The sequence below is a fragment of the Cinclus cinclus genome, chromosome 15 (genome assembly GCF_963662255.1).
Source record: "Cinclus cinclus chromosome 15, bCinCin1.1, whole genome shotgun sequence".
NCBI lineage: Eukaryota > Metazoa > Chordata > Aves > Passeriformes > Cinclidae > Cinclus > Cinclus cinclus.
In genome coordinates this window covers 3,428,136-3,443,740 of record NC_085060.1, presented here as the reverse complement: position 1 = coordinate 3,443,740, position 15,605 = coordinate 3,428,136, and the positions used below count along the sequence as shown (strand labels likewise).

Below are 15,605 nucleotides of genomic sequence, written 5' to 3'. Positions count from 1 at the left end.
GGGGACTAAGTTTTCCTGAAAGATATTGGGCAGCACTGCCAGCAGTGACCCTGCTCCATGCCACAAGCCTGCACTGAGCCCCCAGAGTGGGGGGAGGCTCTTCTCCCTTGCTCCCTTTATTCCCTGTGCCTCCCAAAGCCCAGTGGAAAGGCTTCACCTCACTCTAGAAGATTCAGCAAAGAGAATGAGGGGGAAGTAAAATAATTAAAAGTGGCCATTCTGCCTTTCAAAGACAAAGAGGTTTGACGTTTAGATGTAAAGAGTTTGTGAGCATAAATACACACACATACACACACATGTATATATACATATAAATATGTAAAAACCTTTGGCTGATGGAACAATAACAAGGTCGAACAGTAAATATTTATACCTGGATGCCATCAATCTCATCTGTGCTGTGGCCTATTGCCAAAACTACCTTCAGAGGTAGTTAAGCTTGATATGGAGGGGGTTGGTGAATTGCTTGGATGTTTTTTCTCCCTACTTTAATATTAATGGAGCGTTTATGTTTCCATCAATGTGTCCTTTGCCCTGGTTGAGCCCTCCCCAACCTCAACAGGACTCATGGAAATGTTTCTCTGCAGTCTGCAAAATCCACACAGGTGTCTGATCTGGTGGGCTGAATTGTGGCCCCAGGAAGGGAGAAAATTTTGGGAAGAGGGCCTGGAGTGGGGGCTGGCCTGACACTGTGTGCTGTGACAGCCCCACCCCAGCTCTCCACCACTCCCAGGATCAAGAACGTGGAAGGGGGCCACTAGCACATCCCTGACAAACCCTTCCCAAGGAAAGCCTGCTGGGAGAGCATCCTTTGTGCTGCAGAACTCTCCTGGATCCCCTGGGAGAGGCACCAGCCCCAGGTTTGTGAAGGTCTCAGAGAGGTTCTCAGCAGAACAAAGGTTCTTCCTAGGAGAGGTGACCTGCAACAGGAGAAACCCTTTCCTGGGGTGTGATGTAATCCTCCCCAAGGACGGCTGACAGGAATCCAAGACACGGACAGAAGAAATCAGGGATGAGAAATGAATGCACCTGGTGTCCATAGGATGGGCCAGCAGGTGTCCCTGCTGGCTGGGGACAATCTTGTGCCTGGGAACAGCCAGCCTGGGGTCTGTTCGTGCAGGGATGTCCTGCAGCAAACAAACCAGGAGCCTGCCAGTGCCACTGAGCTGGCAGGGATCAGGATGGGGGGACTGTGCTGGCTGTGGTGCAGCCAGCTTCACTTAGGTTGAGCTGGGTTCACAAAGGAGAGCAGGGAAGCTCTCTCTTGAGTGTCACAGCCCTGCTGGGTGATGTTTGAGAAGCTTTCAAGATGCTCTGTGAGGGTGACTTCATCAGCCCTCAGGAGAATGGGTGGAACTGAGGGATCACCTCTGCCCCAGCCCTCTCCTGTCACCCCACGGGGATGTTCTCTGTGCTAACACTGAACTGCAGCTCTCAGTGACCACTCTGCTGTCCCTGCCTGCTGAGGCACCCCAGAGGAGCTCTCCCTGCCTCCCCAGGCTCAGTTCTCTGCTGCCCATGAGCTATTTCAGAAGAGGGAAGGGGTGAGCTACCAGTGCCAAAATGTCCCTCTGACATTTCCAGCAGGAATGCAGCTGCAGGTTGGGACTGCACTGTGTTTCCCAGGTGGTGCGAGCTGCAAAACAAGAGTGCAGACCAACAGCTCATTTTTATCACCCTCAAAGGCTTCCAATTCCCGCCTGGGAGAGTCTCTTCAAGTCAGGGAAGTTTAGGTCTTGCCAGAAGAAAAGAAATACTGGAGTCTTGAGGGTCACAGTGCCCATTCTCTGCAAAACTGTGGATTAGATTATCAGTGGTCATAATACAGATAAATTTCTATACAATCTGCTATAAAAATTGAACCCTTTTATGCTATCACAGCAAGTAATTGATGCTAGATTAGCTCTGGCCTGGCAAGCACTTAGAAGAAGCCCCCATCAACAACCTCGTGTTAACTGGGAAGGAAAAGTCCCAATTTGAGTCACTGACAGTTTTATAAAAAAAGAACATTATCTTCTCTGTGATGTCTGCTGGCAGGAGATGTTAAACCACTTATTTATAACTATCTTCCCAAAATGCTTTCCTGCTTGGAAGCCAAACTAGAAATCCTGTTTGGTTTGTTGTCTTTAACCAAAGGATGCCGGTATTTCTGCTTCCAGCTGGCAAAAAGACTCGGAGCCCATGCCAGGCTTTGGTTGGGAATAGACTTGGCTTTCGAGGCGTGCTCACGCAGGCACAGGAAGGCAGCCTTTATCAGGCAGTGTTTTTGGAAGAGCCAGCAGATGGGTGTCATGGGCAAGCCGGAGCAGTGGGCAGTGTCCTGGGGAGGGACAGGCAGGAATTCACCCTGACAGCTCAGAGAGAGTAATCAGATCACAGCAGAAAAGGAGGGAGGAGGCTCAGGAGCTGTGTCCAGGGAGACCCAGCCCCTCTCTGTGGACAGTATCACCCCACAGCTCTGAGCCCACCTGGCCTGGGCAGGCAGCAAAGGCAGCCCCAGGGTGCTAGGGCTGCTGAGAAGCTGATGGTAAGACCTGACACCTTACTGTGTCCAGTTCTATCCCCTCAGTTTAGGAAGGACACTGAGATTCTGGAACACATCCACAGGAGGCAACAAGGCTGGTGAGGGGCTTGGAGCACAAACCCTGTGAGGAACAACTGAGGGAGCTGGGGTTGTTTATCCTGGAGAAAAGGAGACTCCAGGGTGACCTTATCACTCTCTAGAACTTCCTGAAAGGTGGCTCTAGTCAGGTGGGGTTGGTCTCTCTCCAGGAAACAACTGACAGAACAGGGGGACACAGTCTTAAGCTGCACCAAGGGAGGTTTAGGTTAGGTGTTAGAAAGAAACTCTTCACTGAAAGAGTGATTGCATGCTGGAATCATCTCCCCAGGGAGGTGGTGGAGTCACCATCCCTGGAGGTGTTTTAATAGAGACTGCATATGGCACTCAGTGCCATGGTTTAGTTGATGAGGTGTTAGCTCATAGGTTGGACTAGATGATCTTAAAGGTCCTTTCCAACCTGGTTCATTCTGTGATTCTGTGACAATTCATGGAGAGCTCTACAAAGCAGACACTGACAGACAGAGATGTGACTCTTGGGGTAAAAGGGATTTTGCAGAATTCCCAGGCTAGCAGAGGAAACCACCTCTGCAGCAGGGCCAGCAAAGTCAGCTAAGACATTGGATGCAGTATTTAAACTTGCTGTCATTCCATTAGTAAACACAACATCCTCTTTGTGACCATTTTATTGTGTTGGTTTTGCTTGTTGTAGGGTTTCTATTCCATTCACTTAGGCCTGAGTATTATAGTGACATGAATGTTTTATGAGACACTCTTCATCTAGCTTATTTAAGAAAATGTTTCCAAAACAGACATCTGGAGAGCCCACTGGAGAGCCCAGGGAGCAGAAGGGTGGCAGGAAGGGAACTCACTGCTGGTGGAAGTGTGGGGGATGTCTCAGGGGCAAGGGGCTTGGGCACACATCGAGGCAGTGATGGGGCAGCTGGGATGTCATAGTGGAGTGGCTGCAGCAGCTGCAGGAGGCCCAACAGGCAGAACAAGGTGCCAAAGAAGCCAGGATGTCCTCCCTGCCCAGCAGAAGAGCTGGGGATGGTGCACCCTGCCCTCTGCTCCTCCACCCCGATGCTGCAGGCAGAGCTCCTGGGTCTTCCCACCCACCAGGGAGCCCTTGGGGTGAAAGGCACTGTAGAAATGGCAGGGTTTGGGGTGCAGATGCTGTGATACAGCTGGTTTCCTTAGCTGCAGCATGCCTTAGCTGATGGTTCCTCCTTCCTGATGTTGCCAGACATGTGGATGTGCTTGTGGACTCAACACCCTGGGACTGGGCTAAACATCTCCAAACTCCTCTCCAAATCTCAGCTGTGGGCAGGGGGAGTGACTGCACTGCTGTTGAGCCAGTGAGATTGGTAAGGGACAGGCAGGACATGCAGCAGAGCCACCCACACTGCAGGACAAAGTGCCCTGGCCTTCCTCGCTCCATCCTGCTGCCCCCATGGATATTCCAGGTGGGGCAAATCCTGTGCCTTGTGCTCAGCCCTGCTCCTGCATGGTCAGGGGAAAGCCAAGCCTGGCACAGTGGCTCAGAACAATGCTGAAGGCATCACCCTGGGGATGCTGGCCCAAAATGTGGAGGGATCAGCTCTGGGGGGCAGCCGGGGGGCAGAGAGAGGCCTAAGAAAGAGGGGGTGCACCCCTCTGTGGCAGCAGGACTGTGCTACCCCAAGGAATCATCAAGCACAGGATGGCCCTCCTTGTAGGAGGACGGTGTGCCCACGGATCCAGGGATGGATGGCTTGGATGTCACCACTTTGTGCTGCTGCTGGGAAAGGGACAAACACTGGTTTGGGTGCACTGTGGTGGTCAGGAAGGGAGAAAAAGCCTCTCTCCAAGGCACTGGAGGGCTTTCCTTGGAAGAGCGTGCAGTGTAAGACTGAGTCTTACCTCAGTTGCTTTGTGGGATGGCACTTGGCTCACATGGCTCTATGGGACAGCAGTGTCACCTTTCTCTTCCAAAGAGCCCCTTCTGCTGCTTTCCTGTGGTGCTGAGTTCACCAGGGGCAGGGAGAGTCTTGGGGACCATCTGTCCCCTGCCTCATCCTCGTGGCAGGTCCCACAGGGAACATCCTACACTGGAGCAGGGATGTACCATGAGCTGGACTTCCCCTGGCTGTGCTCCTCCCCATCAGCATGGCTTACCCAAGAGCAGGGAGCTTCCCTGCCTAAACCCATGTGTGAGCACTAAAATATCAACGAGGGCTGCTGGGCAGCCAGAGGAAGATGAAGCTGGAAGAAGGGGCTGGGACAGAGAGGATCTGCTAAGAAGGATAAGTGGATGGGGCCATAAAAGAAAGTGATAGACCATCATCTGAACAGCAGCTCTGTGGTTTCCAGTCCTCATGCTGAGTGCACGCAGCCTCACAGCTGCCATCTCCTCCAAGGCTTTGTAAAGCTTCTGCCTGGACTTCCTGACTGACGCTGAGAAAAATGATTTCTCTGCTAGGAACCATACTTCTGCTAACATGAATTGCCCCAAGAGTGCAGGATGCCAGCCAGACAGGCCCTTTGCCACCTTTCTTTTCTGGAGAGACAAAACCAGCTGGGTTTGGTGAAGACAGAGAGGAATAAGACCTACAATACCTACAAGATGCTGCCACCCCTGCAATGGTTCTGGGGACCACAGCAGTGGTAGGTTTGCCCCAGCAGGCATTGGGCCACAAGCTGGCCCATGTCAGGCTACTCCCTTGTCCCTGCAGGTGACCAGCTCACCTGCGTTCACAGCCCAGGTGCAGGATCCAGCAAAAAGTGCCAGGCACTGAAGAGGAGCCTGGCTGAGTGACTGACACACCCTGCAGCCCAGGTGGCCAGGAGGTTCCCTCATGCTAGGGCAACCCAGCACAGAGGAGGAGGAGCCCAGAGCAGCAGCCTCAGGGGACAGCATGAAATGGCAGAGGCATGAAGACCATGGGGACCACAGGAGGTGGCAGAGGAGAGATGGCAGCACAGGGTGACTTGATCAGATGGGTGACAGCAGACTTAAGATGTTAGAGGCACAACTTGTTATGATCCCTTTTTTTTTTCTTATTAGCTTTCATCATCAAAGTAAACAAAACCAAAGTATATATGGGATTAAATTAAAACCACAGTTTTGTTTACATTATAAAAGAGTGCGTAATAATAATAATAATAATAATTATAAATGAACAATAATAATTGAACAAAACAAGAAAAGAAGAAAGCCCTGGAGAATTCCTGCTGGGATGATGCTCACTGATGGAAGGTTTGTGTGACCGGCTTTATTGTTTGGGGATCATTCCCTTGATAGCCGACTCCCGGTTCACATAGGTGGCCCAGTAGACCAAGTTGAAAATGGCAAAGAGGACTGGGAAGACGATGCGGGACATCTTGTCTACCTTGCTGACGCTGTTGTAGGTCTTCTTGCTCTCGGGGAGCTTCTCCTCCAGGCGGGGCATCTTCGGGGGCACGCTGGTGGCCGTGGCAGTGGCAGCAGCACTCTTGGAGATGGTGGGCAGGCCGGGCTCCTTGGCCATGTTCAGGGCGTAGGTGGTGCCAACAATGTTGTAGGTGTTGTTGGTTTTCTTCGCCAGTGCCACCGGCTCTTTTTTCTAGGGGAAGGTGGAAGGGAAAAACAAACAAGCAAACAGAGGTGAAGTGGCAGAGAATGGCACGGGGAACGTTTTTATCCTCTGAGTTTACCTGCTCGTCCGGGTGAGATGGTGGAGAAAGGTGTAAGGAGCGGAAGGCCAGGAAGGGAGGAATGTACCCCGTGAAAGAAGAATGGCAAAAAGGAATGACAACCCCTGCGGTCATCCTTGGGGAAGAACTGGATTTTCTGCCTGGCTGGCTCCTTCCTGGGTCAGGTGAGAGGAGGACACAGCACACAGGATTACAGCTCGATTTTATTTTTTGGTGGCAAAAAGCCATATTAAGGATATGGGCAACGGCACCGCAATATTTTTGCGCCATATTTCAATGCCCTGAGTTCCTCACAGGAACACCTAACAATTTAACATAACAATGTTCAAATTGCTCCTGGAACCCTTTAGAACACATCACGACCCACCCAGGTAAGATACAGAACAGATGGAAGGCATTTGCACCAGCCAGGATTTCTGGAATGCTCAACACAGCACTGCAGGGCAGAGGAAAGCCTTTCCTCCTGCCTTCATACCCAAGGGATGATGAAAATCATGGGAAGTGAGGGAATCCCTCCCACAGGACTCTGGGGGACAGTATAAGTGCTGCAGTGAGGAGAAATTGCAGAGAGAATGGCCAGAGAGGCCCTTGGGTGCCAGATGTGATGCACTGAAGGATGAGGGTGGATGCTGGAGGCAGTTCAGGTGTTCATGAGGATGGGTGGGCAGGAAGATGGACCTAGGGGGTCATAGCAGGTGTTGTCCCCACTCTGGGGATCTTCCTGCTGCTGCCAGGGTCCTGAGACCAGCTGCACTGTACTGTGTAAAGCAACCAAATCCTACAAGGAGGAGGCCACAGAATGAAATCTGCACTCAGGTACCCCCTGGGTGCCCCCTGCTCCGCCAGGAGCCAGCACCAGACACAGCAGTGCCTTGGGGGGGGACTCTGGTCTCTAAACTCAGAACAAGGTGTGCCTTTGGATGACTTTTCTTCTGCTCAAAAGCAACTGAAACACAAGGCGAGGCTCATCCAGGCATTCCCCAGGGCTGCTGGGCATGGTCACGCATGCTCCTTCATGAGGAAAGCACTTCAGGAGGAGAGAGGGCAGCCAGCAGGACCTGTCCCTGTGCTCCCACTGCCCTGGGAACTGGGAGGGCCAGATCTGCCCAACCTCTGCTCTGCTGAGACAGCCCCAGGGCTTTGGCTTTCAGTGCTGTACTTCCATTTGAAATGTGTCTACAGTCACCATGGATATTCCTGGCTACCTTAGGAAATGAATTTTCCACAGTGGTTTTCAGAGGGACATTAAAAGCAGACTTCTGTGCAATCTTTAAATCCCTCTCCAATAACACCACAAACAGGCAGCCTTGTAATAATGCCAGCAATTACAGAAATTAACTTGTTAGGATGAGGTCTGGATGTCTTCAGACTCCAGACTAGACGAAACCACTGTTTGGACAGTATTAATAGTATTTTATGGCCTTTAACAATTAACTGAGTCTGATTCTGCAGTCATTAGAACCACGTTAACACATTTCCCTCTGCACAGCAGATGAATTTTCCCTGCTAAAGAACTGACAAAAAGCAAGTAAAAGGCTAAAGATGTTTCACCTATTAAAACACTTAAACATGCTTAAGTATGATTACTTATTAACACAGCTACAGGAGGCAATAAAATAATTAATAATCAGTAACGAAATGCAAAACAGATTGATGTTCGCAGAACAGTGCACCGTGATTATGTTAGTGTTAATCAGCCATGTTATTCATTAGAGGAATAAGATGAATACAAGTGACATGGCATTTTCAACCTGGACAGCTTTCCTGCCCCAGAGTTTGGGAAGTGGGTCCATATGAAAACAGCTGGAATGGAGTAAAGTCAGGCAAGTCTGGGTGCTGTGGGTGGTGCTGCTGCTCCCAATAGTGTGATCCAGAGACCCCAAGCATTAATTTGGGCTTCCCTGGACTTCAGATCAGGCTTTTGAGGTAGAGCAGAGGCTTGGGAACCTTCAGCCAGCTGCCCATGGAGTCCTCACCCTGGTCAGGGCTGGGGGCACCCAGAACACCCACACTGCCCACACCAAGGCACGTCTGTGCTCTCGATGTGCTCTGCCCCTGAGATGTCAGAAGAAATGGTTCACCCTGTTTGCTGGGCTGTGCTTTACAAATAAGTGTTTCAGGCAAGATTTTGACAATCAAGCAAAGCAAAATGTGCTTGTTGCTGTCAGCTGCAAAGTAGCCCCCAGCCCTCACCCTGCACCTTCATCTGTGAGGAATTCCACGTCCTCTGAAACAGAAGGAAAGAGTGGATAAACACAAGGAATCCCCACATTTGCTTTGAAAACTTGTCCTATTTAAAACATCTATTTTCCCAAGCAATTCCTGCACTTACGGCCCCATTGAGGCACAGGGAGACTGAATTGGTGCACAAAGATGTCCCTGTGCTGCTCTCCTGAGGGAAAAGCTGTAAAAATCTGGTGTAGAGATAAATCTGTTCCCTAGACAGTGCAGTCTGACAAGTTGCTCAACAACACACATACACACACTGGAAAATAATAGTATTTTTGCTAAACATTCTTGTCTTTGAGCCTCTCTGTTGAGGAAAGAACAGCTGAACATCTAAATTATGGGAACTATTGCTTCTGTCTATGATTGAGATTACTTGAGATTTAGTTCTCTGTTCCTGCTCCTTGGCAGGAGAAAATTCAGATTGGAAGCACCGTGCCTCTGACAGGCAGCTCTGAAAGTCACCAGTGTCTGCAGAAGTTGGGAAATCCAAGTATGTGCCACTTGTCATTCTAGAGCAGAGCCACTTCAGTGACCCCCCAGCAGCTCCAGTCTCTGACACAGCTGTATCCCACAACTCAAAGCCCAGAAACTGCAGTTGCTGTTGCAGCAAAGGCATCACTCCTTCCCCACACCAAGCCAAAGTTCCTCCTGCAGCGTGCCAGAGACTTGATCATTCAGATTCTATGGGATTGATCCCAATGGTCTTATCACCTGGATCACCAGACAAAGAGGTTGGATGCTTGGAAGGATTCAATGATCAGCCCAACACACCACACAATGATGATTGAACGAGGGTGAAATGCTGCTGAAGAGTGATTCATGGACAGTACTGAAGGTGCCGAGGACATAAATCACTTGCAGTGCTATCACAGAATCCATTAGGTTGGAAAAGACCTCTGAAATCCTCATGGAAATCATGGAAATTGCAAGTGCAAAGAACAAAGGACACATGGGCTCCAGAGCATGACCAGCAAGGGAAAGTCCCAGCAAAAACATATTGACCACAGTGAGGCAGACAAAAAAGAGAAGGGTCTGAATCATCCTGAGCCCTAAAGACTTTAACCTGGTGAAAACCTTCACCATTTGAAAATGGTGGCCTGTCAAGGCTGGTTCTAGTTCCTCTAGGATTGTAACAAAGATGACACAAATGGGAAGAAATAAAGGACAAAGAGAAATGATTCCCAGTGAGCTGGATCAAAGGGCAAACCCAAGAATTGCTGAAGAGTGGGTTACACAAAAAGCCAGGCTTTACCCAGCCAGTAGAAAAGGCACCTAACACGTTTTTCTTAGTAAAAAGTACATTAAAAGCCCAGACCTAACCTCACCATGCACTGAAGAACTATTGTCTTACAACAAAAATAAAGATCCAGGATTATTGCTCCATCCAAAGCATGTTCTGTTTTTATGTGTCTGAATGCAGATACTTGTAGTCCTTTTGTTGCTTCTTGACACCCAGAATTTCAGGGCAATGTCATTCAGGTACAAACAGAGAGCTAGATCAGCTTCTATGCACAGACATGGCTTTGCAGGCAGAAGTGTCTTCCAAAATCCAAAGAATCTTCTATCCTGAGGAACAGACAACACTTTTTTGTGGTAAACTCACTAGTAAATGTAATCCTTATAGTTTCCCAGCAGCAAAGTCACAGTTGCTTGTTCTCTCTTTGGATCCTCACTGTCACACTACGCAAGAAATTACCTTGTTGGCTCCAGAGGTGGCCATTCTTGTAGCTGGGATGGTGGGTGGATCTCTGTGTCCAGACACAGCCCTTCTGTCCTGAAATGGATCCTTTTCACAAAGTATTTTGATGATGGTGGAGATCATGAGCTTTGCTGGCTCCTGAACCCACTCATCTTTCAATCTCTTTGGCCTCTCACTCATCTCACACCTCTCTGCTAGCTCACACCTTCCTCCTGATGATGTTTTATTTTTAAAAGTCACCGTTCCTTTCCTAACAGGTTTTCCTCTTTGGACACAAATACTTCTCTCCAATTTGATCTGCAACTCTAGGCTGGTTGCAGCCACTTTACCATACATAAAGAAAATAAAGTTTTCATCTACAATTAGCAATTACTGATGGCAGGATGTAAAGGCTTAGAAAATCTTTGGGTCCAAGAAACATTAGTCCAACCTTATCAGAGTGCAGGCTAAAGGGAGTTTTTAGTGATATCTATGCTGATATCTGCCTGCTTTTCTTTGGGCAACTGCAGAGAATATGCAGAGTAACTTCCAGCTAGAACCAGCTGTGGCTATAGCCAGAATATCATAATGATTTTAGGATGCAGAGACCAGCAATTCACTAAGATCAGCCCAGCATTTTAGATTCTACCTGGAAAAAAACCCAGGTGTTGACATCTAAACCAATGGTTTGGCTGAGGGGGACAAAAAAAGAATTAACACACTGGGGGTGTCTGTCAGCAACCAGCAGCTTTTCCACAGTAGTGATTTTGTCCAAGTGGGATGGAAAGCATTGCTGCTGCCTACAGTGATTTTTTTTTTTTTTTTTTTTTAATGTTCATGCAACCAAACCTGGAGTGAGGATCCTTGCCATCACGCCAATAAAGAACATTGCTTTTGCCTGGGGAGAAGGATCTCCAGAGACCAGGGCTCAGCCTGGGCTTGTCACTGGCAGTTTTACTCTTGATATGAACACTTTAAAATGCCAACAGTTATTCTTCTGCTTCTTTTTTCTCCTTTTGTGGTTTCAACCACCTGGCTTGTCAATTGTTTCAAGAAGAACTAATTAAAGGCTGAAACTGAGCCAGTGAGGCACCTCCATTGCACAGCAAATTCACTGCTTGGAAATACTCATTGGAATAAAGATGGAAAACAAATATGTTGACACATGGTATTCCTAAGCTCCCCAAAAGCCCATCACTCTTCAGGGAGCTCTCTGAGCTGCAGAGACTGGGAGTGAGTTTGCTTCTTCAGTCAAAATCAGAGATAGCTTGAAAAAGCATCCCCAAATCTGGAGCCCTTCCTGATTCTCCAGGCTGATACCTATTGCAGCAAAGTCACGGAGAGCTCCCCCTCTGAAACATTCCTGGTCCTGCTTTGTTTTCTAGTTTGATTATCATGTGCAGGATCATTCTGCGTGCTCTTGCCCTATTGTTTCAGCACTGTTAGTCTTGCAGTGCTGGGTCAGTGAATAAATTGAGGAACACTAAGTAAAACTGCAGCTTTTGAGCCCTTACTGCTTTTTCTGCCCAGTTCACATAATTGCCCCAGGCTGTGTGAATCCTGACTTGGTGCTGATTTGCCCATCCCTGAAAGGGACACCACGGCTTTGAGGACCTGTCCTGACTCTTCACTCATGCCAATGACTCAGGAAAGGCTTCTCTCATCTCTAGAGGCCAGGTTAGCATCAGTGTCCATGGTGGAAGTGGAAGGCCATCACCTGGCCCCCTCTGGACACTTTCTGCCATGAGTCTGCTGCTCAGACCACAGCTGCAAAAGCAAACAGATAGACAGAGTCCAAGAAAGACAAGAGAGAGGCATCCAACACCCAGTGATGGCTCTGTTCACCTTCTTCTTTGACCTCCACACCAGAGAGATGACTGATGGCTGCTGTCTTCCCAAAAGTTGCTGCAATTCTGTCAGGTGTTTAACATACAGCCCCACAACAATTTTCAACAGCACATTAAAATGCAAAGGAGAAAAATATAAAGGCTCCAGAACCAAGAACAAGGACAAAGCTGATTTTCAAATTGATTCAATAAATATAAACAAGGAGCAGCATGCTACAGTAAGCGATTTCTCTGCACAGCCAAGATTAAATCAGTTCAGAGGCAGGGGGGCACGAGGAGGGGTAGCAGAGCCTGTCAGGATGAAGCTGCCAGAGAGGCTGATCCCGAGTGGGGAGCGAAAACGTGGGTGATGCCAGGCATTAATCTGCTGCCAGTTGGCATTTGGGATTCCTGGCTGCCCACCCACCTCACAGAGCAGCAGCTGCTGGCAGTGCTGGCAACGGCACCAGTGTCACAGCTGGCCAGGGGACACGGCTCAGTGGGTGTCCTGGGGCACGTTTGGGGTTTTTTGGCATGCTAGCAACAAGGAATGGGGTTGGAGGGCTGGGTTGGGTTGGTTCATTCGTTTGGGAGGGTTGGGTTGAAAGAAAAGGAAGGAAACACAAGACCACCAGCAGAACAAACCCAAAGCACGGATGCACCCATGTTCCCTCTGGCAAACGGCCGTACACAGGACAGAGGAAGAGCCAGCCGCCATGCCTGGGTGTTTGCCTCCAGCTAAGCACACTCACCAGCCCCAGGCCATTCCTCCCCACCCCTCAAGAACCGCTGCAGTCAGGACCTGGGCTGGGAAGGCAGTGAGTAGCATCCAGCCTCCCGAGTGCTGCGGGGCTGCACGTTACCCACTGCTGTGCCCGGCACGGCTCCCTCGTGCAGCGTTTCTTCCCCACCCCCTCTCCTCCAGCCTTGGCTGACCTTCATCTCCTGGGCCTCCAGCACCTTCTTGCCATCCCAGGCCCAGCTGCGCTTGGTGAAGTAGTTGACGGTGGCGAACTCGATCAGCGCAGAAAACACAAAGGCATAACAGACGGCTATGAACCAGTCCATGGCCGTCGCGTACGCCACTTTGGGTAACGAGTTTCTGGCGCTGATGCTTAGTGTGGTCATGGTGAGCACCGTGGTGACACCTGTGGGGACACAGCGAGATGCAGGGATGCTGTGAGGTCGAGCGCTCGTGCCTGTTTCTCTCAAAACTGCTGCCTCTCCCTTCATGGAAAACGAGGAGCCGCATTCGCGCTGTAGTTAAGGGAGTCTTACCCAGAATCAGTCCTTAGTGCAAGTCACAGAATAACGGAGCAGGCCAGGCTGGCAGGAGGTCAGGTTCATGAAACATAGAATCACAGCATGGCCTGGGCTGGAAAGGGCCTTGGAGACCATCTGGTTCCAGCCCCTGCCACAAGCAGGGACACTTCTCACTGTCCCACGTTGCTCAGAGTTCCTTCCAGCCTGGCCTTGAACACTTCCAGGGATGGGGCAGCCACAGCTGCTCCAGGCAACAGTTTGTCCAAATCAGGGCCAACTTCAGGCTGCTCAGGGAATTATTCTGGCTCAGTTTTGAGTACAATCAATGGCAAACATCTTCATTAGGATGAGATTAACCTTCCCCAAACTTCCTCCAGTGACTAGACCTCTGCCCTCCATAAGAGTCCTAGCTCACAGGGAGGCACCTACACTGCATTTCTCATCTGTTGGCAGGGTAAAATGCATGATGCTACACCCAGCTCATGTAGAATATGTCATGGAGAAGCCTCTAGTTGCTTTTGCAACAAAATAAAAATAGTAAAAATACAGTGAAAAGAACGGCTAGATGGTCATGAACCTCAGGGAGAATCAGAAACTGGCCACTCATCCAACACAGCTCTCTCAGGGTTTTAGAAATACTGTCTTGTGACCTGCATGGATGGACACCTGGGATCCTGGGTCCTGCTGTCTGTGGCCCAAGCTGCCAAAATAAATGTCACGATGATTTATCTTAAACAAATGATCTGTTGCAAAATGCCTTTTAAAAATTTTTTTCATTAAAGCAAGCAACCATTACCATGCATTTTCCTCAATAATGTGCTTTTCAATTAAAAATGCATTAAAAACATTATAAAAATATTGACTAATTTTCAGTTCCCTTAAGCCATACTCCTGGTAATTTAAGAGTTTCAATTCAATATTGTTGACAATACTTTCTGAGGGGCAGAAAAAATAAAAAAAGGAATAAACAATTGGAGTTCTCATTATTTTCTTAATAGGAAAGCAAGGCAATTTGGGAGCAAAGACATTTGTCACACAGGTAGGTTTTAATTTTTCAGTCAGTTCTTGCCTGCTCGATCTGAGCTGCTGCTTGAGGAAACTTATTTCACTGCAATTCTCAGGACAGCACCGGGGGGAATCACATATGATACCACATATCCCCTCTCTGCCTGGGGACATTTGTCCAATATCCTCTCTGTTAAGTGGAATCTGCTGGGCAGTGTTACTTCCAGGATATACAATCCTGCAGCATCACACCTGCTCTGGGAGCATGCCTGTGTAGATCCTGAACTAAAGGTCTTGACAGGAAAGCACAAAGCAATTCTGTTATTAAATGCTTGTAAAAGCTATTAATATATGTGCAGTGCCAGCCTGGCACTTTGCTTCGGTGAGAGGATCTGAAAGCAGCTGAAGGAAATAATAACACTATATTCACCATGCAGTTATGCTGCCTCAGCCCAGGAACTTGTTACGTGGAGCTGTGACCAGGGGCACATTAGCAATTTTCAAAGGTAGGGCTTTAAATGCCTCCCCGTGTCCCTATCCTCTGCCCAGCTCTAAAGCCAACACAGATAAGCAGACACAGCCAAATGCATATAATTAGATGATCAATACCTTGATTACTGTTAATATTTATGGCTTGGCTTGTAGCAGAGACATGGCCAGGGCTATTTTTGCAGTGATTTTCAGGGAGCAGGCTCACTGGGAAGACACTGAAAGCTATCCTGGGGAATGGCCAGCAGCTCAGAAATGCTGGTCAGGACCTGGCAAAAACCAGCTCTGATGCTCAATGTATTTCCCTTCCTATTTGCCTTTCTCCCCATCCTGAGAGGATGCCCTGTGCTCCCAGACTCACCAAAAACCGTGCGGGCAGGGACAGACTCCCTGTTGAGCCAGAAGGAGACCTGGGACAGGATGACGGTCATGATGCAGGGCAGGTAGGTCTGGATCACAAAGTACCCGATCTTCCTCTTGAGGTGGAAGTGCGTGGTCATGACGACGTATTCCCCTGCAGAGACAGCCGGGGAGGGACTGAGACACGGAGCTTCCCAGCCCAGGGCCAGCTGAGCACTCCAGAGATGCTCCCTGAACGCCCTTCCCCGTTTTGCAGTGGGATTTCGGTGGGAAGGAGGGGTGCAGGCACTCACAGCTGCTGTGCCATGCCAGGTGTGTGCCCCAGCACAGCCCAGGGCGTTTTCACATCACAACTGGCCTGTCAAAACATTTCTCTGAGTCTTCTTTAATTCACTACGAAATGGGTGTGGGACAAAGGCAAACCAGTGTCAACAACTGGACAATAAAATCTTTGGCTGTTTTGTCCCAGGTACAAGGGGCCCCTGGGGGTCTCTCCTGACTTTGCTCCCATCCCAGGGAG

At 49.3% G+C, this 15,605-nt stretch overlaps 1 protein-coding gene across 1 annotated transcript in view; it reads right to left on the bottom strand.

Annotated features, from left to right (window-relative positions):
* Nucleotides 1-5,814: 5,814 nt before the first annotated feature.
* GABRA3 (gamma-aminobutyric acid type A receptor subunit alpha3) overlaps nucleotides 5,815-15,605 on the bottom strand; it is a 56,765-nt gene continuing 46,974 nt past the window's right edge. Inside the window, exons 8-10 of the mRNA XM_062503197.1 lie at nucleotides 15,087-15,239; nucleotides 12,905-13,116; nucleotides 5,815-6,144 (exon numbers count right to left, since the gene is read on the bottom strand). Of these exons, the coding sequence (XP_062359181.1) occupies nucleotides 5,815-6,144; nucleotides 12,905-13,116; nucleotides 15,087-15,239 (695 nt within the window). The remainder of the gene's footprint in view (nucleotides 6,145-12,904; nucleotides 13,117-15,086; nucleotides 15,240-15,605) is intronic.